At 38.4% G+C, this 22,022-nt stretch overlaps 1 protein-coding gene across 1 annotated transcript; it reads left to right on the top strand.

Annotated features, from left to right (window-relative positions):
* The first annotated feature begins 6,611 nt into the window (after nt 1-6,611).
* On the top strand, nt 6,612-13,874 carry LOC122275760 (serine/threonine protein phosphatase 2A 57 kDa regulatory subunit B' beta isoform-like). Its single transcript, XM_043084975.1, has 2 exons — nt 6,612-8,242; nt 13,304-13,874. Exons 1-2 carry the CDS (start codon nt 7,064-7,066, stop codon nt 13,625-13,627), a joined length of 1,503 nt encoding a protein of 500 aa, XP_042940909.1. The 5' UTR covers nt 6,612-7,063; the 3' UTR covers nt 13,628-13,874.
* The last annotated feature ends 8,148 nt before the right edge of the window (nt 13,875-22,022 follow it).

Genomic DNA, 22,022 nt, shown 5'->3' with positions numbered 1-22,022 from the left:
CGAGGTGGATAGCCACTGTATGCGGTTTAGCCGCCACGTACGACTCTTCTGACACCTTTAACCATGACGAGCAAAGCACCGGTTATCCTGTCGATGGTATAACCCTCTATCCCTCGTTATTTATGTTAAATGTTAGTTGGTTAATTGTTGAGTTCATTGTGTAGTAAAGTGTTGGGCGTAGTTGTGGGGTGTGCTATGTAGTGTAGTGGACTGTGCTGTGAAGTGTGTGCTGTAGTACTGATGTGATGTGGCATAGTGTGAAGGGAGTCCACATGATATGTACTCTATGTAGTGTAGCAATGCATCGTGTGGCGTGTATCGTGATAGTGTATGACCTAGTGTGGATGGAAGAGAATTCACGTGAAGTGTACTATGTGCAGTGGCGTGATGCACTGGATGACGTGTCACGAACGTTTAGTTGAGGAGTATAGAGCGTGTTGTGTGGCGTCGAAAACTGTGGAATAGTGTCCTGGAGTAGTTGTGATGTGACATTGTCACAGTGACGGGTGCCACGATGTAGCTTGAGGTTAGTTTCGAGCTACACAACGAGACCGAGGCATAGAATGAATAGGTCTTGTTATGTAAGTGTTGGGATGAACTTATAAATGGTTGGGAAGTAGGAAGGTCCTGATGATCGGGTTTGAGTAGAAGTTGATATCGGAGTATGGAGTTTGTTTATAAAAGTGGGCATTTAATAGATTATAAGTTGATCTTAGATGATAAAGGGTAAGTTACATGTGCATCTGGTGAGACACTTGTATCGAACAGATTTACCATATATAATGGGTAATCTGTCATAAGCATGGCTACACATAAAACATTTCGATGCGGAATTTTTCTTGAAAAAAGGTTTTCTTTCGTAAAATATTTTCTCACGCCTCGCGTCTTCATTTTTTAAAGAGTCTGAGCATACATGCATTCTTTCTTAACATGCATACATTCTTTCTTATCACTTTTATTGGCCTCGTGTGCATATTATTACGCCTCATGTGCGAGGATTAGAGGTTTTTTGGACCTTGATTCCACCCGTGGCCACGAGTTAGGAATTCATTCCGTTAGGGTGCAACACTGGGTGCACTACCAGTATTACTTACCCGGCATTGCAATCTGCCCATTGATTCATTTGGTACCTATTCATTCATTCATGTGGCTATTACGTATTTTCATACACTAAAGCATTCAGTACTTCCATTCATTCAGTCATTTCAGTCCTTTTCTTTCATTCTTTTCAATTCGTTCAGTTCTTAAGCATCATTTAAAAGTAGAGACTTAAATCTCGACATTTAAAAGCAGTATTTGAAATCATGACATAAGCATCGTTTAAAACATCAGTCCATGGCATCCTTAAACACCATCTTTCATGAAATCATTTAAAATATCATCTTTCATAGGGGCATTTTAAAACCTCAGTTCATAGGGACATTTAACACATTTTCTTCATATCATTTAAAGCATCGCTTAAAGCATGAGCCCTTAGCCTCTCATTTCATTTCGTGAAAATGCATACAATACTTACCATGTATACCATCTATTCACATGCACACTTAATACTTTAGATGCATAAAAAGGGGCTGCCAAGAAAGGCCATTACATTCTTATACTTGAAAACTTATACTTAGCATTCTTTCTTAAAACGTTGTCCGCTTCATTTCGTAAAGTATCGTAAAGGAAAAACATTTCATTTTCATTTCAGATCTTTAGAAAACTTTAGAAGTGTATAAACATAATACTTACCTGGACTCCATGCCATACTCATTTCATGCAGTCCATTCATATGCGTATCAGATGGCAACCTACTTGCATACACATAACCTTAACGTCATTTTCTATCTTCGTACATAAGCAACTAAACTAGGAATAGAATACACTTCTCTTGGAACACTCTCCTTCCATCCCATGTTTTCACATGTCATTTACTATGCTAAAACCTTTAGGATCCATTTACAGTCACTGCCTCTGTCTTTTATGTCTTTTTTATCACGTTTCCTCTTTCTGGGACCCACTTGGGTCACCTTTTCCAAATTCAACATTCTACTTCAAGGTCATATCCTTTAAAGTGAACCTTCATGATTCACCTTAAGGTTAAGACACTAAGACATTCGTCTTACTCTCCTATTAACCACATTTTAATACATGACTCAGGCCGACTAAGTTACGCATCCCAATCCTAGACAACATAACCATTACTACCTTCATGCATCCTAACCCATACTAAATCCTCATTTCCATCCATAAATGACACATGTCTTTAAGCCAACTCTAAGACAATTGAACAAATGTCTTAAGTATAAGTATGTATGAGGTGATGAATGCATGACTGAAAACTTATGTTATGATATTTTAACCGTATGAAGTAATGCTTATCAGTTTTTGACTCATTTTAGTTTTTATGTGTGCTCTCCCATGGACAAAATTAGCACGATGCATCAGGACGGACATGGCCTAAGGGGAAAAGCACGAAAGTCTAGGCACGATGTTTGTATGAGAGACTTAATTTATAAAATTTAATATTTTTCGCTATAACCCTTTAAATTAAGAATCACATTTTATTTTATAAACACAAAATCCTTTGTATCTTGGCATGGAAGGAAAAAGTTTTAAAACAAATGGTAATTCCCGTCTCTTTTCATAAAATCATTTTCTAAATGACTCACCACAAGGACGAGCATTACATAGCCTCTCTCCTCTTCGTCAGCCCTCTCATGTTCCACAGTAGCTGGGAATCTCATGCCGTCCTCCTCAACAACCTCCAGGGAGGAAATCGTCTCAATGTCAACTTCGGGTAGCGAGACACAAACTATAGACTCTTTGGGGGTGGGATTCAAGAGAGCCCCATTGAAGTGCGGCGAAAGCCTCTCCTGGGCCAGCGTAAGGGTCTTAATTGCCCTCACTTCGCCCAACGGGATGGAAGAAGACATAATTGGAGGAGCTTGAATGGGGACCACATCTTGAATAGGGACTTGGCCATCTCGAGAGCCATATAGACTTCTTGGCTTGCTTCAGTAGCCCCTGCCTTACTCAGCGGGGTGGGAAGCGACATGGTCTTAGAAACCAAAGGTGTCAGGACGCGAACAACAACCTTCAACATAGAGGTAGAAGTCTTGGGGTGATTGATTAAGATGGGGAGGGAAGGCTATCCAGGAGGAGGCAATGGAGCGGAGTTGAAACTACTATCTATGGGTCCCTCGACCCGTTGTTTTTTTCTCTTTCCCCCCTAGCGGTAGGCTCGAGGGCCGCTTACAGTCTTGACACGTGGCTTCTCACGCTGGGGGGTGTAGATATCACTTTATGTTAGCTTCGGTCAACAAGGCCTCAGAGAGAACGTCATCTGTGTGTGCCTTGGCCCCGGTTCACATGATCTTCAACTAATTCGCTTATGCTAGAGTCACCTTTGATCATACTTCTTTGTCCGCAGGCATGACCCCCCATATGGCTTGCACAAGATACTCCCTCCATACAGTCTGCTAGACAAGGAATTCCCATCCCTTGCCGGATGAGAAAAAGAATCTTTGGTTCCAATCTTTGACCTAGTTGTATTGTGGCTCTAAACGGGCCACTACTTGCCGGGTGCTAACAGAAGCTGTAGATGTTCCCCTTATGTTTTGGGATATTGTGGGCCAAGAGGAACTCTCGAGCAGTGAGGTTGGGATGCTCAAGGTCGACCTCCTCCAATGCCCTACTCCAGACGATGCAGCAACACACTAAGATCCTCCACACATTGGGGTGGAGTTGCATAGAGGCCAAACCAAGGAAGTCCAAAACTTTGTGGACCAGTTTGCAGAAAGGGAGTTACAACCCATTGGTAAACATACCAAGGTATAGCACCACCTTCAAGGTGAAACCCTCGGGATCCACAGCCCCTTCACGGGCCATGAGAATCTCTAGGAAGACTGAGTCTGGGAAACCATAGGAGGCATTCAACGACCGTAGAGTCACAGAAGTAACCTCCAATCTCCAGTTGGCTGAACCTTCGAAGGCTAAGACGCCTCACTAGTAGTGATGGGTTATCATCACCAAGGCGTCAAACAGTAGGGTCATAAAAGAAGGAGAGAATGGAATTGGTTAGGGTCATGAAAGAAGGAGAGAAGGGAATGGAGAAGAAAGGAAGCAATAAAGCAAGTTCTAAGATACCGAAAGAGAATAGAGGCAAACAAACCAGAAATGGGAAGGGGGGCTTATATAGCCCCCCGCGTCGGTTGAACTAGCTAGGTAACTGGGAGAGGAATTGTCATTCAATTAGCCCATGCAATGAGAGCCTAATGGGCGTAATCAAGTGCACAACAGGTCTGTCAAAAGTGTGCCACCCAAAAAAAAAAAAAGAAGAAAAAGAAAAAGAAAAGAAAACAACAATAATGAAATTCCTGATGAAACGGTTCAACAAGGATCGATGACGTAACTGGGAGGGATATTTCCCCCTGGCCCATCCGAATATGGCCTGGGCCCAACGTTGGGGCCCGTTACAACTTGGGTCTCGCCCTTTCAAGGCCCCAAAATTGACAATGGGGTCCAGCCCTCAAAATTGCATAAGAGGAAGGAGGATGTGAATCACAAGAAGCTAGATAAGGGGGACAAATGGGATATGCTGACTCTGATGTCCCTTGTTACACCTAGCATTAAAGGACCTACGTCAACAGGTAAATGGAAGATGCGATGGACCTTCCATTCTCTGATTGAGGGGACCAAAGTGACCGCACCATTCACCCACCACTGGGATGTGCCCTAAAGCCACGCCGCATTAAGGGCTATTTGGGTAGTAAAGTGTTTTGAGAATACTCAACTACTATTCATTATTTTATCATTAATTTTTCACATACTTTTTACTATTTTGTACTACTATTAACTACTATTCAATATTTTATCATTACTTTTCACTACTATTCACAAAATATCTTATATCACCTCTCTACTCAAACATAACCTAAATGCGTTTGCGCAGTCTTAGGAGCCCACGTTGCATTGAAAGCTTTGCCTTAAGAGACCATGTCGCATCAATACCCAGACTAAGATAGACGAGGGCGAGATGGCTTAGCCTTGACACGAGGAATAGAATGTTCCTAATAACCTCGTATAAAAGCTACATTCCAGGTACAAAAGAATGCTCTCTAAATTAGATGATTAAAAGGAAAAGGCTTTAAACACCCAAGACTAACTTAGGAATGTGATAATTATTTATCTTTATTTGTTAAAAGAACATTGAGATCAATTGGCATTTTAAATATATATATTTTTATTTTACATTCAAATTTGAAACTTCTTATATACTTATGCACGCTTTTAAGTAATCTTTTAATTTTTATTATATACAAAATTTTCTAAATCCTATGGCTTTCCCTCTACATAAATTTTGACTCCGTCCCTGACCATGCAAGCACTTTACTAAATATGTTTTATATACAAACTTGATAATAGAAATATTTTTCAACAATAAGTGGTGCTTTTATATAGACTTGTAAGTAACACAGTTCATTTTTATCATAAAAGTCTAAACTACTTTTTAAAAAAAAAAAAGTAACAGAATTCATCTTTGTGTTAAAAATAAAAAATAAAAAATCTCACAAGCTTCGCTTGAATGGTCAAAAAGACTTGGGGCTCTTAATATAATGCATGTTTGGGATTGCGGTAGGAAATATAACTTATAGTTTTAGGACTTATAAGTTATAGTTGAAGTAATAAGTTCTACTATTAAAAAGTTATTGACTGTATAGTAACCATATGTTTAAAACATTTTTAAACGTATTACATTTGTTGTAAACAAATTAAAAAAGTGTTTCTTAGGTAGAAATGAAAATCATTTGATATTTTAAAGATTATGACTATATGTTTAAAAGTACAAAAGTTTTAATTATCTGAAAGTTGTATAGATATTTTCACTTATTGAAAGTTTTTTTAAAATTTAAATTACATTCCGAATTATCTAAAAAAGTACATTTGAAGAAAACATAATTTTTAATTTATTTGAGAGAAAAAATATTTTAATATGTAATACCAGACAATCTAATTTTTTTTATTAAAAATTTTTTAACATTATTTAAACACTTTTCAAAACTGTTAACTTAACCCCAAACATGCCCATAATGTGCCAAATAACTTTTATCATTGAAGGTTATATGTCATAACTTATGAATTGGCCAAAAATAAGGAGGGTGAACATTATAATTTATTGCATTGTCTTTGTACCTCATTGCAAGGTTATAGAGGTAGCATGCAGTAGGTGGATTAGATTCTAAGATTTGGCATGGAAAGAAGTTAGAACATTGTATTTTATTTATTATTAATTTTACGTTTCTAACAAATGACATGGATGATATGAATTTCTTGAAAAAATATTGAATTAAGATGGCATTAGAGATATAAAAATATGGAAAGTTGTGACATATTGTAGTATAAACTACATAGCATAATTTATTAGAAACATTAACTAATTTACACCTTAAATTATTTGTTCGGATAATTTAAAATATAATTTGAAAAATAATGATTTCAAAAGGAGATAATATAACAAAAATATGCTTCGTGTGCTAGGAAAAGTCAAGTATATTGGGATAAAATAAAAAAGGGTTCGTTACTAAAAATATTCAGTTTATAAAAGCATTTATATGCAATCATTCATTTTCATATTTTTTTTCTTGTTTTGTGCTCTATTTCGTTTCGTTAGCCACAACTTTCCTCCTCTTACTCCCAACTCTGAATTCTCTCATTGGATCGCCGGAACCCGCCGCACGTCCGATCAACGCGCCGGCATTCCTACTCGGGTGTCTCGTCACATCGATCTGGTAAGTTCAAACTCCTCTCCGATTCAATCCAAAAGCTACCGTACAAATCCTCTATCAGATCCATCCCCTTTTCATTTCATTCACGGAGGCTACAAGGAAGAAGTCTCGCTTATTGATTGGGACAAGGGAGCCTAGGGCAATGATTCGATGCATGCCGGTTCATCATTTTCCACGATCACCGTCCAATCACGAGCTTGCTTTGATTTGATCCTGAAGCTCCACAATCCAGCGCGATCTTTTGGGGTTGGCTTATTAACCTTAGGGTTAGGGTTTGCTGCATCCAGGGAAACATGTTCAAGAAAATCATAAAAGCCGGCCACCGCAAGCCCTCTAAGTCAGACGCGAACGACCCCTACGCATACGGGTACGGCCCGCCCGGGGGCCGCAACTCCGGGTCGGTTTCTACCCCAAATGTGGTCGTCAACCACGCGTCCCGGGCTGGCCCGGCGACATTGGGCCCCAATTCGGGCGGTCCCACCGCGATTCCGCCTATGGCCCCGCCCTCGGGCACCATTGATCCCCTCCCGTTGTTCCGCGACGTACCTGTCTCGGAACGCCAGAGCTTGTTTATCCGAAAACTACAGATTTGTTGCTTCCAGTTCGATTTCTCGGATACCTTGAAATCGGTCCGAGAGAAAGAAATCAAGCGGCAAAGCCTCTTAGAGTTGGTCGATTTCATACAATCCGGTTCGGGGAAAATCACCGAGACGTGTCAGGAGGAGATGATAAAAATGGTATCGGTTAACATTTTCCGGTGTCTGCCCCCGGCATCCCATGAGAATACCGGCCAGGAAACTACCGATCCCGAAGAGGAGGAACCGTATTTGGAGCCGTCGTGGCCGCATTTGCAACTAGTATATGAGCTGCTGTTGAGATACGTGGTGTCGTCTGATACCGATACGAAGGTAGCCAAACGGTACATTGATCATTGGTTCGTGCTAAAACTCCTGGATTTGTTTGACTCGGAGGATCCTCGGGAGAGGGAGTATTTGAAGACAATTCTGCACCGTATCTATGGGAAGTTCATGGTGCATCGCCCGTTTATTCGTAAGGCGATCAATAATATATTTTATCGGTTCATTTATGAAACGGAGAGGCACAGTGGTATCGGGGAGCTTTTGGAGATTCTGGGAAGTATAATTAACGGTTTTGCCCTGCCGATGAAAGAGGAGCATAAGTTGTTTCTGGTTCGTGCTCTTATACCGCTGCATAAGCCTAAGCCCATCGCATTGTACCATCAGCAGCTCTCGTATTGCATTACGCAATTCGTGGAGAAAGATTACAAGCTGGCTGATACTGTTATAAGGGGTTTGTTGAAGTACTGGCCCGTAACCAACTGCCAGAAGGAAGTTCTCTTCCTTGGAGAACTTGAGGAAGTGCTGGAAGCTACACAATCTGCCGAATTTCAGCGCTGCATGGTTCCTCTTTTCAGACAGATTGCCCGCTGCCTCAATAGCTTTCATTTTCAGGTTTCATAATTAAAAATATTGCCTAAGATTTTGTTTCTGCTGACTAGTTAGTGAGTTCTGCCCTTTTTATACTTTCATTCATACACATTTCTTCTTTCTTTTTGCTTTTGTGGAACTTGTCTTTGTAGTCTTGAATCTTTTGCATGTTGAATGACATTATTATATAGAATTTTAGGGCAATGTTGTTGTTTGAGGTGGACATTCATTTTTTTATAGGTAAAATAAAATTTTATCAATAGAATAGTGTAGGTATACAGAGAGAACACCTATCTATTATTTAGGAACTAGAAATGGATACAAGAAAATCATGAAAACTAATCCCATTGTAGTCAATAACAGTAGCCCAGAAAAATAAAGTGCTGTAGAAGAATCTTTTGAGCTCGTCCATGAGGACATTCATCTTCGGAAATCTGTCTTTGAAGATTTTTTTTTCCCCGTATAATTTCTCTTTCTAGGAACACTATAACTACCATTTCTCTGTCCCGTGCCCTTCTATATCCCACAAAAGAAACTGTCTCAACTCTGTTTAGGCTCAATTCTCTCCTTTTTCTGCAGTCTCTGCATGCTACTTTCCTTTTCACTTCTTAATTGCTTCATCTTAGATTGCCTAGCTACAAAGTTTTTGTTTACTTAGCTTATTTCATGCTTTCTTTTAATGTGTTGGAGAAGTACAATTTTGAAATGTGTTTAAACGAGGGACAATGGCCTTGTTAGGACCCCTGGGGAGGTTTTGGGTAAGTGCTCCTTAGTTATTGATTTAGAGAGATGTCGTAGACGTCAGATTATGCTCATACGGTCGTCTTGAAGGTCAAATCATTAGGAATCTAGGGTCAAGATAACTTTTAGGGCTGGTTTGGTTACACAATACAAAACTATCTCATCTCATCTCATCTCATATAATCATTGTAATTTTTCGAAATTCCCACAAAAAATATAATAAACAATTCAACTTTTTCAAATTGCAAAAAAAAACTAATATTAAAAAATTATATTATAACAATATTTTATTCAACTTTCAACAAAACATCTCATCTCATCTCATTTGAACTGTGTAACCAAATGACGCCTTAATGTGATTCATCAATTTACTTCCTGAAATCTTATGAATTCTGATTTGTATACAAAATTACACCCTGTGGTGGCTGCCACCATGGGTTGGCCTGAAAACTGTAGCCAAAGGTGGCCAAATTGGGCCACTCGTGGTAGCCAGAGGCAGCCCAAGTTGGGCTGCTGGTCTTAGTGCCTAGAGACTCTGGCCACCACAAGCTGCCCAGATTGGGCTCTTGTCAGTTTGGCCCCTATGGCTGCCCAGATTCGGTTGCATCGTGGTGGTGGTGACTCCTTTGGCCACCAAGGCGGTTGGATCTTTGGGCCCATTGTGTGGTGTTTGTTTGTTTGTTTTTTTTTTTTAAATTAGGTTTGGGAGATTTTTGTTGAGTTTTTGGTCTTTTTGAAAATCCTAGGCATTTTTTACACTGTTGATATTTTATGTTTGGTAATGAAAACTCTCTAAATTTTCGTAAGCCCCTCTCCATTCAAGGAGGGTTTTGTTATCCAAAGATGCCCAGAATTCTAAAAGCACAGCCTTTGATTGCGGCCAGAAAACTGTACCCTGGTGATTGCCCTTGTTTCCTGCTTCTTTCATCCATCAAAATTCAACTATTTCAATCCATAATACATTGTACAAAATCCTAACTATCAAAAAAATTAATACATTGTACAAACCCAAGCTTTCTGCTGAATTCTTAACTGCAGATCTACAAATTACTATCCACAAGCCATTACTGGCAAACATACTGTTTTTCCTTAGTATGTCTCATGTCAGAATACTTTATTTTGTCAATGCTAGACAGTCTTCAAATGGATATATGTATGTGCATGCACACACTCATGTTAGAGAAGACGTTCCATGTACTTTATTTTGTCAATGCTAGACTGTCTTCAAATGGAAATATGTATGTGCATGCACACACACGTGAGAGAAGACGTTCCTTATTTATGTTTAAAGTGAGAGGTTAAAAAGAAACAACCTGCTTGAGGGAAATTGTTAGTCCACGACATTTTGTGAGGATGGACGTGAGGAACATGGAACGTACGTAGCAAAACAAGTTGAATGTGAAAAGCTTGTTGCATGTGACATGCATGCAGAGGAGAGCTTACAGGCACGTGAAGAATGAGAAGGTTACGCTGGGGTGGATTGGGTCACCTGCAAGACTGGGTCACTTGCAGTTGCGCATTTTACGTCACTTGTATCTCCGTTCGTTATGCTATTTTTATTCCATTAGTTATGCTTTGTGTTTATGTATGTGGTATGTTTGTTTTTACGTGTATTTAAGTTCCAATTGTTAGTTACCAGCTTTCCTTTTATTTCGGGTTTCTTGTACATGGCTTTGCTTATTTAAAGCAGCCGAAGTTATCAATGGAAATCAAGAAATCATTTGTTATTCAAAATTTGCGATACTTTCTCACTCGAAGAGAAACCAATTCACTTATTCTCGTATTATCTGAGTTTGGGACCTATCATTGGTATTAGAGCTTGGTTATTTATGGGAACAAATAAGGAACGTATTGAGCAGTTGGAGGCAAGACTCGGTGGAGTGCAAAATGGGCTACACAGGATGGAGCTCAGCATGGATGACAAGCTTTGACATTTAGAAGAAACTCTTAACCGTCTCTCTGATGTATTGCTTGCAAATCAGGAGCCTCCACAGCACGGTAACCACTACCGTGAAGGCCACGATGGTGGACGGCACATTGTCTCTTCCAAAACGGAAAAACTAGAGTTTCCTCGATTCTCTGGATCGACGGAGTGGTTCAATCGTTTGAACCAATTTTTTTTAATTTCAAAATACTCCCGAAGCCCAGAAAGTTGCTTTGGCCTCCTATCACTTGGAAGGAGAGGCCAACCAGTGGTGGCAGTGGATCTGCAGGACTTTCCAAGCAGAAGGACGAGTTCTCTCATGGGTAGATTTCGAAGATGAACTTTGGGCGCGCTTTGGGCCTTTGGAGTGTGAAGATTTTGATGAAGCTCTTTCAAAGATCATGCAATTAGGCTCTCTACGTGATTACCAGTGAGAATTTGAACGCTTGGGCAATCGGGTACGAGGATGGACTCAAAAGGCTCTAGTTGGGACATTCATGGGCGGCTTGAACGCTGAAATTGCCGATGGGATCAGAATGTTTAAACCGCAATCCCTCAAAGATGCCATTAACTTGGCACGGATGAGAGACGATCAGCTCACACGGCAGCGGGAGTTCTTACAACCACCCCCACTTGCACGAGCTCCTCTAGCTCTCCCACCAGCAGCTCGTGCAGCTCCCGCAGCACCTGCTGATCCGATCAAGCGATTATAATGGGATGAAATGCAAAAGAGGAGAGCACAAGACCTTTGTTTCCATTGCAATGATCATTTTACAGCCAGGCATAGATGCCGAAGACCCCAGTTGTTACTCTTGGAGGGACAAGTGGGTAACTTGGTATGTGAGGACATCATTGATCAACGGACATTGGAGGCTGATCGAGGTGGAGGGGAAGTGGAATAAATTTTAGTGTAATGGAAACATCTTCTAGCTGAGGAGGCAACGTGGGATCCAAAAAAAAAAAAGAAAAGCTACGGGAGATGTTTCCGAATATGGACCTAGAGGACAAGGATCCACTTGATGGGGAAGGTATTGTTAGGCCACGACATTCTGTGAGGATGGACGTGAGGTACGTGGAACGCACGTAACAAAACAAGTTGGACGTGAAAAGCTTGTTGCATGCGACATGCATGCAGAGAAGAGCTTACGGGCACATGAAGAATGAGAAGGTTACGCTGGGGTGGACTGGGTCACCTGCAGGACTGGGTCGCTTGCAGTTGCGCATTTTACGTCACTTGTATTTCCATTCGTTATGCTACTTTTATTCTGTTAGTTATGCTTTGTGTTTACGTATGTGGTATGTTTGTTTTTACGTGTGTTTAAGTTCCAATTGTTAGTTACTAGCTTTCCTTTTATTTCGGGTTTCTTGTACATGGCTTTGCTTATTTAAAGCAGCCGAAGTTATCAATGGAAATAAAGAAATCATTTGTTATTCAAAATTTGTGGTACTTTCTCACCCGAAGAGAAACCAATTCACTTATTCTTGTATTATCTGAGTTTGGGACCTATCAGAAATCATGTCCAGACTGTCCAGTTTGCAGTGTTGGTTGGTGAGTTATGAGTAAATGGGTGACCTGATCTTAATTAGTTTACATCATCTTTCGAAACATGATCACCAATGGTTGCCTATTTGGAACTTTACTTATGGTATGTATGATTCTTCTATACTGTTCTCATTGTATTTTAACAGCTTTAGTGATTGGTGTGGTAAGGTCATTAGGAGAGGTTCACAGTTTTTCAACTTATCCATTCCTGCACTTTCTTTATCAACGCAAGTCAAGAACTGAGTCTGAAATGCAGATATATAGAGTTGTTTTCTTTTTGCCCCAATAGGCGATTGTGTCTTTTCAAGCTTGAACGCTCCATGCCTTTTTGTCTTTCTCCTTTTTCTATGCTTGTGGAGTCCCTTAGTTCAGATGAAGCACTCAGTGGGTGGTCTCTGCTGCTTATGGCCATTACTTATAATATTAACTTATCTTATTGAAGATTGAGTAATAACTTTCAGCCATCTTTTATCATCCGATATTTTGTTTTCCTATATATGACGACTGCATAATGCATCGGTGAGAATATTAAACTAACTTTACGTAGATTTTCTGTAATTTTTCCAGGTAGTATTTATCAAAAAAAAAAATTTTCCAGGTAGTAAATAGGTAGAGTTGGAAAGTTGTCTCAATTTTGTCATTATTTTTGTTTTGGAGTTGTTAAAAGTTGTATTGATTTTTGTGTTTTGAGTAAGGTTTGATGAAAAGCTGAAAAGTTGACAGAATTTTTTCAAGAGTTAAAGATGTTTGTTTTGATTTGGAAAAAAAAAAAATTAAAAATTTTGAGAACTTGTGTAAGCAAACTAGGCCTTAGCTTTTCACTTTGTAAAAGCTTCACTTCCTTCGAAGTTTTGGCTTAGTTATATTTGCATTGCAGGTTGCAGAACGAGCCCTCTTTTTTTGGAATAATGAGCATATAGTGAGCTTAATTGCCCAGAATCGGGGTGTTATACTTCCAATTATCTTTGAGGCATTGGAGAAGAATATTCAGAGTCACTGGAACCAGGCAGTTCATGGGCTGACCGTCAATGTTCGGAAAATGTTCTTAGAAATGGATGCTGAATTGTTTGAAGAGTGCCAGAGGCAGTATGTAGAGAATGAGGGCAGGGCCAGAGAGGTGGAAGAACAACGGGAGCTGACGTGGAAAAAACTTGCAGACTTTGCAGCACAGAGCACGGGAGAGGATATGGTTACAGTGTAGATGGATTACTCGGGTTGGGTGGAAACAATCAAAAGAGATTTGGTGGATGGAAGATAAGATATTGAATCTACTCTCCATTTCCTGTTATTCTTTTTAAGAAAATTTTCGTATTTTATTTTTTGATCGGTCCAATTATTGAAGATAGCGTAAGGAACAGCGATAAAAATGTAATTTAAGTGCATGGAATTTGTTAGGTATATGATGTTGTTAACAATGAGTTTTGAAATATATTTGTATTCTTTTTTTACCTCTTTCTGGTTCTTTTAGAAAGAGAAGGATGATTTTTTTTTTTGGTTCGTGCTTCCATGAATAGAGCTTTTTTTTCTTTCATATTAGTTTTTTGAAAATCCTCATATTGTGGGTGGTTCGGTTTACAATGGTTTTTGTTTTAAAATAGAATATAAAACACCTCCAGTGTAACGCTCAAGATAATACCTCTCATGTGGCAATCATGTCTTGAAGGTAATTTTTTTAATTTTAATTTTATTAGAAACCATAATTATCACAGTAGTGTTTTTAAGCGGTAATTAAGCTAGTTGTGTTACAAGAAAGGCTTGAAAAATCATAAGCAAATTCAGAATTGGGCAAGGGTCAATTTAATAAATCCGGTGATTTTTGACAAGTTTGAATCTGGTATATTGATGTTAGTAAAAGACAGAAAATATTAAAATACAATTCGGGTGTTCGAAACATGCATAATTTTTTATTTTTTTATTTTGAACTCAAAACATTGGTATTCCATTCACTCGTGATAAACAGTTATACAGAAACGTGCTTTTCAAGCATGACAAGATTATGAATATAAGAAGGACCTTCTTCCACCCACTCTCTCATCCTCACAATTTAAATCAAACTTAGCTAACTGATTGACTACCTTGTTCCCCTCTCTAGGAGTGTACTTAATTTGCCATGATGGTCTACTGCTTAGAACTTCCTTAATATCGTTCACTATCTGACCATACTTAGAATAGTTCACTGCTGCACAATTAACTTCCCTAACAACCACGTGAGAATTCCCTTCAAACACTACCTCATTAAGTCCAATTTCCATGCAAAGAGTTAGGCCTCTCCATAAGGCATATAATTCAGCAATGATTGGCAGCTTAACATGCACTTGTGATCTGTACAGAGTTACTAGTATCTCACTCTCAACATCTCTTGCTATTAGCCCTGCACCCATTCTGTACGTGTCACCCTCTTAAACTGCACCCCAATTCATCTTCACCCCTTCATGATCTGGCTTCTGCCATCTCACCTCCCTATTAGTTGAAACAGAACCAGAATCACGACTGTCACCATTAACAGCTCTTGTTTGGGCCTGCTAATATTCTTCATGCTCAGTTATTGCACTACTGTAAGCCACCCTTGGATTCAAAGATAACCTTGTTTCTTCTGAACCAAATTTTCCTTAAAACACAGGCTACCTCACCCAATTTCTGCAAATCTAATACTGAGACCATTCTCTCCCATAAACTTCTAAAATCTGCTGCTTCTGCACTACCCCACTCCTGTAACAGACTGAGATGGTCTACCCAAACATCAGAAGCTGTTGCACAACTCCACAATGCATGGTAGGTTGTTTCCTTTGCCAAGTTACAAATAGGGCATAAATCTATATCAGTTACTGGCCTCATTTATTAATTTCCTTATGAAAATCTTCACTGCATGTGCCACTTTCAATCTCCATATGCCTTGACATCTTGCTATGGCTCGATCATTATTTGAAGACTCACCCACCAACTGCTTCTTTTCCTGGATAGCTAAAAAATATACACTCTTAACACTAAACAAGCCCTTTCTACTCATCTCCCAGATAAACTTGTTGTTAGGGCCTAACTTGCTAAGTGGCAGCCAACAAATAGTTGCTGCTTCCTCTTCATTAAACACCTGATAGATAAGTCCTTCAATCTAACTCTTGTCATCTTGATTTATCAGCTCACTAATTTTTGCTTCTTGATCTAAAATCTTCGTTGGTGACTACACTTGAAAAATACTTGGGGGTAGATAACCACTTGTCTCTCCAAATCATTAACTTCCTTCCATTTTCGACTCTCCATCTCATTCCTACCTTGATCAAAGGTATTGCCCCCCAAATGCTTCTCCAAAGATAAGAAGGTCCCCTATGATGTCAAGGAAGCTATGCAAAGATGAGTGCAATTCACTTGGAATGAAGCTAGCAAGAGCCCAACACTCAAGATGGGCTTGAGAGGAGGAGATTCAGTTTTCATCCGCTTGGAAGACACGACTTAGGCCTATTGTTATTGAATGCATTGGATTTGTTTATTTCATTAAAAGGACTTTTAATTAGTTATAGGAATTAGTCTAGAATAATTGGACTTGAGGATGCTTGGCCCACATATATTTTGTTTTGTTGAACTAGGGTTTTAAGAGGCTAAGTTACTATAGCGGTACTGTAGCCATGCACAATTCATTGAGAGGCATTTTTGGAAGAAAGGGCTTTATTTTGGCTAAGGTTTTAATTAGGTTTTGGTTTAAATACTCTTTGTAGCCTCATTTTAAGGAGTTTATGAAAGTTTATGAATTTTGATTAATTTTATTCATTGTGAGTTAAGTTTATCTCCTCTTGTTCTTTATTGAACTTTTGAACTTATCAAAGGTAAATCACAACATTTGTGGTGTTCCTCCTTTGTAATCTGGGTTCTTGAGACAGATCTTTCAACGGGTCTAGATTTTAATATAATTTAGGTTCTTGAAATGAGTTCCTCAACAGGTCTAGATTTTTCATCCATTGACTTGATTTTTTGGCTTTCTTGGGTGAGTTTTCAAATTGATTGTTGGTTCAAGGGATTCCAATTCCGCGGGTTCATATTATTTGGTATTCAGAGCCAGCTTTTCAATCAGGTCTGATTCTATCTTGTAATTATTACATTATCTTATTGGTCGAAAAAAAAAAACAAGGGGCTGATGAAATTCTTAGGGTTTCCTTGGGCTGCATAAGATTTGTCTTAGGGTTTTTGGTGTTGGCCGAAATTCCTTGGGCTGCTGAAATTTGCTTCATTAGGGTTTATAAATTCTAGGGCTTCTTGCATCTTTGAATTGTCAATTGCTTGGAATTCTGTTTCATTGTTTCCCTTGTGTGTTTGAATTCAATTGTTTGATTTACACAATTGAATATTGCTATTTGTGATTGAATTGGTGAGAAAAGAAAACAAAAGAAAATGAAGGAAAAGAAAAGAAAAGGAGAGAAAAGAAAGGAAAAGAAAAGAAAATTCGAAAAAAAAAAATTGATTGAGCCTTATCATCAAAGGGGCTGAATATATCTTTATAGTTGGTATCTCATTTTGTAATTACTCTTTCTCTCGTATCAATTCCTTGAGTCTTGTGTCATTTTATTATTTCTGTGTTTGTCTTGTTCTTATTTCTTGGATCTATATTACTAGATGGAATAAAATAAAGTTGTATTGTCTTAATTTAGTTTAACTCTTAAAGAACTTGAGCGGGAAAAATCTTGAGGTAAAAGGAAAGAGAGTGAAACTATTATTGGAAAAAAGCCAATTAAGAGTGAAACAAGAGTGTAGTGCCATTATTCGAGTGTAAACACGTAAGGAAGTGTGTGGGGTTTTTACTACTAACATTATTTTTGTGCAGCGCATTACGATGTCTTACAAAAGTGACTCATCACTGAAGGGGATGTCAGATAATTTATTCTTTGTGTGTAGGCCATGCAACAAAAGTTTGAATGGCTAAATTTGGTGTTGGAGGAAGTGAGAAATAGGATGGATCAATAAGGTGCAGTGATTAGAAATCTGCAAGGTGTGAGAGATAGGAGGAGACGTGAGCCTAGTATTGAGAATGGATATGAGTATGAAGAGTATGGTGAGTCTTTTGCTGCTAGACGTGCCCTCAATACACAAATCAAGGTAGATGAAACAGAGCAGCAGAGAGAGAACATTTTTCATACTAGATGCTACATCAATAATAAGGTATGTAGTATGATCATTGTTAGAGACTTGGAGTTGTACTAATGTGATTAGCACTACTTTAGTTGAGAAATTGAATTTACTTACCTTGAAACACCCTAGACCATACAAGTTGCAGTGATTGAATGATTGTGGGAAATTTAGGATAAATAAGCAAGTGCTAGTTTATTTTTTAATCGGAAAGTACAAGGATGTGGTGTTTTGTGATGTAGTGCCTATGCATGCTGGCCATATTTTATTGGGAAGACCGTAGTAGTATGATAGGAGGGTGATCCATGATAGGGTCAAGAACATATACAGCTTTGTAAAGGATGGCAAAACAATCAACCTTGCTCCTCTAACCACAAAACAGGCTCATGAGAACCAACTGAAGTTGAAAAGTAAGGTTGATAAAAAAGAAAGAGTGAAAGTGAGGTTGATCAAAAAAGAAAGAGAGAAAGTGAGATTGATAAAAAAAAGAGAGAGTAAAAGTGAGGTTGAGCAAAAAAGAAAGAGTAGGAGTGAGATTGAGGAAGAAAGAAATAGTGAGACCGAAAAGGAGAGAGAGAGAAAAAAATGAGAGAGAAAAAAATAAGGGTGTGGCTGTGTAACAACCCACTCATTCTTTCTTTTATAGTACTCATGTTCTTCAAAGAGAGGTCGGTTAGGAATTGTTGCACCCGTCACAAAATCAATGTAATGCTCCATCTCTATAATAGGTGGCAATCCACTAAACACACTACTAGGAATCATGATCTCATAGCCCTGCAACAAAAAAACAATAACACTAGGCAGAGAGTCGTTAAATTCGTTAGTATAAAAACTTGCCTTAGCATAAAAACTTACTTCTCTCTTTGTTTTTCTCTCACTTTCTTCACTCTTACTTTTCTTTTCACTCTCCTCTTTCTTTTGACTCTATTTTTTTCTTGAGGTTTCAGCCTTACCCTCATTTCTTTTCCCTCTCTTTTTTTATCTCTCTTATTTTTAGTCTCACTATTTCTTTCTTCCTCAATCTCACTCCCACCATTTCTTTTTCGCTCAACCTCACTTTTACACTCACTTTTACAACCTCACTTTCGTTCTTTTTTTTTTTTTTTTTTTATCAATCTCACTTTTACTCCTTTTTTTATCAACCTCACTTTCACTATTTCTTTTTTGATCAACCTTACTTTTCAATTTCAGTTGGTCCTCACTGACCTGTGTTGGAGTTAAAGGAGCAAGTTTGATTGTTTTTCCATCATTTTCAAAATTGTACATGTTCCTGAACCCATCATATATCATTCTCCTATCATATTGCCATGGTCTCCCTAACAAAATATGGTCAACATGCATAGGCACTACATCACACAGCACTTCATTATAATACTTTCCAATTGAAAAAGAAACTAACACTTGCTTACTTACCCTAATCTCCTCCCAATCATTCAACCACTGCAATTTGTATGGTTTAGGGTGTTTCAAGGTAGACAAATTCAATTTCTCAACTAAAGTTGTGCTAGCCATATTAGTATAACTCCCTCCATCAATGATCATACTACATACCTTGTTGTTGACGTGGCATCTAGTATGAAAAATATTCTCTCTGCTGCTCCATATCATCTATTTTAATTTGGGTATTGAGAGCACGTTTGGTAATAGGAGACTCACCACGCCCTTCATTCTTATACTCATCTTCACGTCTCCTCCTATATCTCCCACCTTGTAGATTTCTACTCACTGTATCTCGATGATCTATCCTATCCCTCACTTCCCCTAACACCATGTTCAACCGTTCAAACTGTTGTTACATGGCCTGCAACACAAATGAGTTATCTACCATCCCCTTTGGTGATAAGTCACTTTTATGAGACAGTGTATGCGCTGCACAAAAAGAATGTTAGTGGAAAAAGACCTCACACGCTCCCTTACGTGTTTACACTCGAATAACGGCACTCCACTCGTGTTTCACTCTCAATTTTCTTTTTTCCGATAATGATCTCACACTCTCCTGCCTTTTACCTCAAAATTTTTCCGACTTAAGTTCTTTAAGAACTAATTGAACTCAATTAATACAATACAACCTTATTTTATCCCAACTAGTAATTAGGTCCAAGAAACAAGAACAAGAGAAAACATGAAAAGAATAAAATGACACGAGACTCAAGGAAATGATACGAGGGAAAGAGTAATCTCAGGACAAGATACAAACTATAATGATATGAATTCAGCCCCTTTGTAATCTCTGTTTTTTTTTTTTCTTCTTGAAATTTTCTTTTTCTTTTCTTTTCTCACCAATTCAAGTAGAAATAGAAATATTCAATTGTGTAAATCACACAATTAAATTCAAACACACCAGAATTGATAAAAGTACAAGGAAACAACGAAACAGAACACCAATCAATTGACAATTCAAATATGTAAGAAGCCCTAGAAATTTCAAACACTAGATGGTGCAAATTTTGGCAGCCCTCAAACAAGGAACTTAGCCACCCTATGACGATGAACACGAAACCCAAATGATAGAGTAATTTGGCAGCCCTAGGAAAAATGAATTTCTGCTCTTTTTTTTTTTTAATTTTTTTTGGTAACCCTAGAACAATGAAGCCCTATAATTAAATTTAAAGATGCAAGAATTAAAAGATAGAATCAGACTTGATTGAAAACCTTGCTCTGAATACCAAATGATGTGAACCCCAATTGACTTGCTTTGAGACCCAACAACAATATTGGAAAAAAACATACCCAAGAAAGTGAAACTGAAGTCTATGGATGGAGAATCTAGACCCACTGAGAACTTGTTTCAAGAACCCAGATTACAAAGGAGGAACGCTACAAAGTTTGTGATTTACCTTTGATAAGTTCAAACATACAATCAAGAACAAGAGGAGTAAACTCAACTCACCAATAAAAATTCAATAATGTCTAACCCCGTCAAATGAGGCTATAAGTGCTTTAAAAAAACAATTCTTAAAAATCCTAGTGAATAGTGCCGCGCTACAATAACTTCTAAAACTCTAATTCAAATAAACCAATAACTTTCCAAATAAGCCCTTGGCCAAAATAAAGGGCCTTCCCAAAAATCCTAGTTCATTAGAAATAAGACGTGTGGGCTGGACATCCCCCAAGCCAAATTATTCTAGATTAATTTTGATGACCAATAAAATAAGCCATTTTAATGAAATAAATAAGTCCATGGCCTTCCAGAACAATAGCCCAAGGCATGTCTTCCGTAGCTTGTTATATCACATTAATGAAATTGGATTTTCTTTAACCCATCTTGATTGTTGGCCTCTTGCTAGACACGTCCCAAGTGGATTGCACCAATCTGTCCATTGCTTCCTTGCTCTTCCTAGCTCTTGATCCTGTGATTGCCCCATTTGAAATTTGCAAAGGATCTCTAAGGCTCAGTCCACCTTGGGGCCCATTACCTTGGATCAAGACTAATTTTCTAATTAAATCTAAGAATGATGAAAAACGACAATGAAAACAATAAGGTCTAGATAAAAAAAGGAGAGAAAGAATTAAAAGGGATATTAATCTCAAAACTTGGTTTACAGATGAATAATCATGTGTAAGTTGATTATTGCACTTAAGTCAGAAGCTTAACCACGGCTAGCTGTGAACCTTGAGGGTTTCTTACACTTCTTGGGCTTGACGGAAACCAATGGTAATGTGTATGTGGGCATCAATTGGAAGAATGAAATAAAAGACAGGTGTCGGGGAGGCAATTCGTCGGATGCTATTACTAAACTAGGCAGGTTAAGGTGGGGTGAGATTTCTCTTGCGAAAATGGTGTAAAAGACGTGGGCTAGGGGCCAATTTGCTGCAATGCACACGAAGGGGCACCTAGGAGCTGATTTGCAGTTACCTGGGCATTTACATGGCTTTGCTTCACTTCACACGTCTTCGATTAAGATTAATCTTCTCATTTAATCTAAGAATGATGAAAAACAACAATAAGAACAATAAGGTCTAGATAAAAAAGTTGAGAAAGAATATTAAAAGGGAACTTAATCTCAAAACATGGTTTAGAGATGAATATTCATGTGCAAGTGGATTAATGCCCTTAACTCAAGTCAGAAACTTAACCACGGCTATATGTGAACCTTGGGGGTTTCTTACATTTCTTGGGCTGGACGGAAGTCAATGGTAAGGTGTATGTGGCCTTCAATTGGAAGAATGAAATAAAAGACTGGTGTCTGGGTGCCAATTCGTCGGATTCTATTACTGATCTAGGCGGGTTAATGTGGAGTGTAAGTAGTGAGATTTCTCTTGCAAAAATATTGCGAAAGCCGTGGGCTAGGGGTCTCTTTGTCGCAATGCACATGAAGGGGCAGTTAGTGCCGATTTACGGTGACTTGGTCATTTACACGGCTTTGCTTCAATTGACATATCTTGGATCAAGACTAATCTTCTAATTCAATCCAAGAATGATGAAAAACAACAATAAAAACAACAGGGTTTAGAGAAAAAAGAAGAGAAAGAATATTAAAAGG

Source organism: Carya illinoinensis, chromosome 9 (assembly GCF_018687715.1).
Source record: "Carya illinoinensis cultivar Pawnee chromosome 9, C.illinoinensisPawnee_v1, whole genome shotgun sequence".
NCBI classification, from domain to species: Eukaryota; Viridiplantae; Streptophyta; class Magnoliopsida; order Fagales; family Juglandaceae; genus Carya; species Carya illinoinensis.
This window is presented reverse-complemented; position numbering and strand designations above follow the sequence as displayed.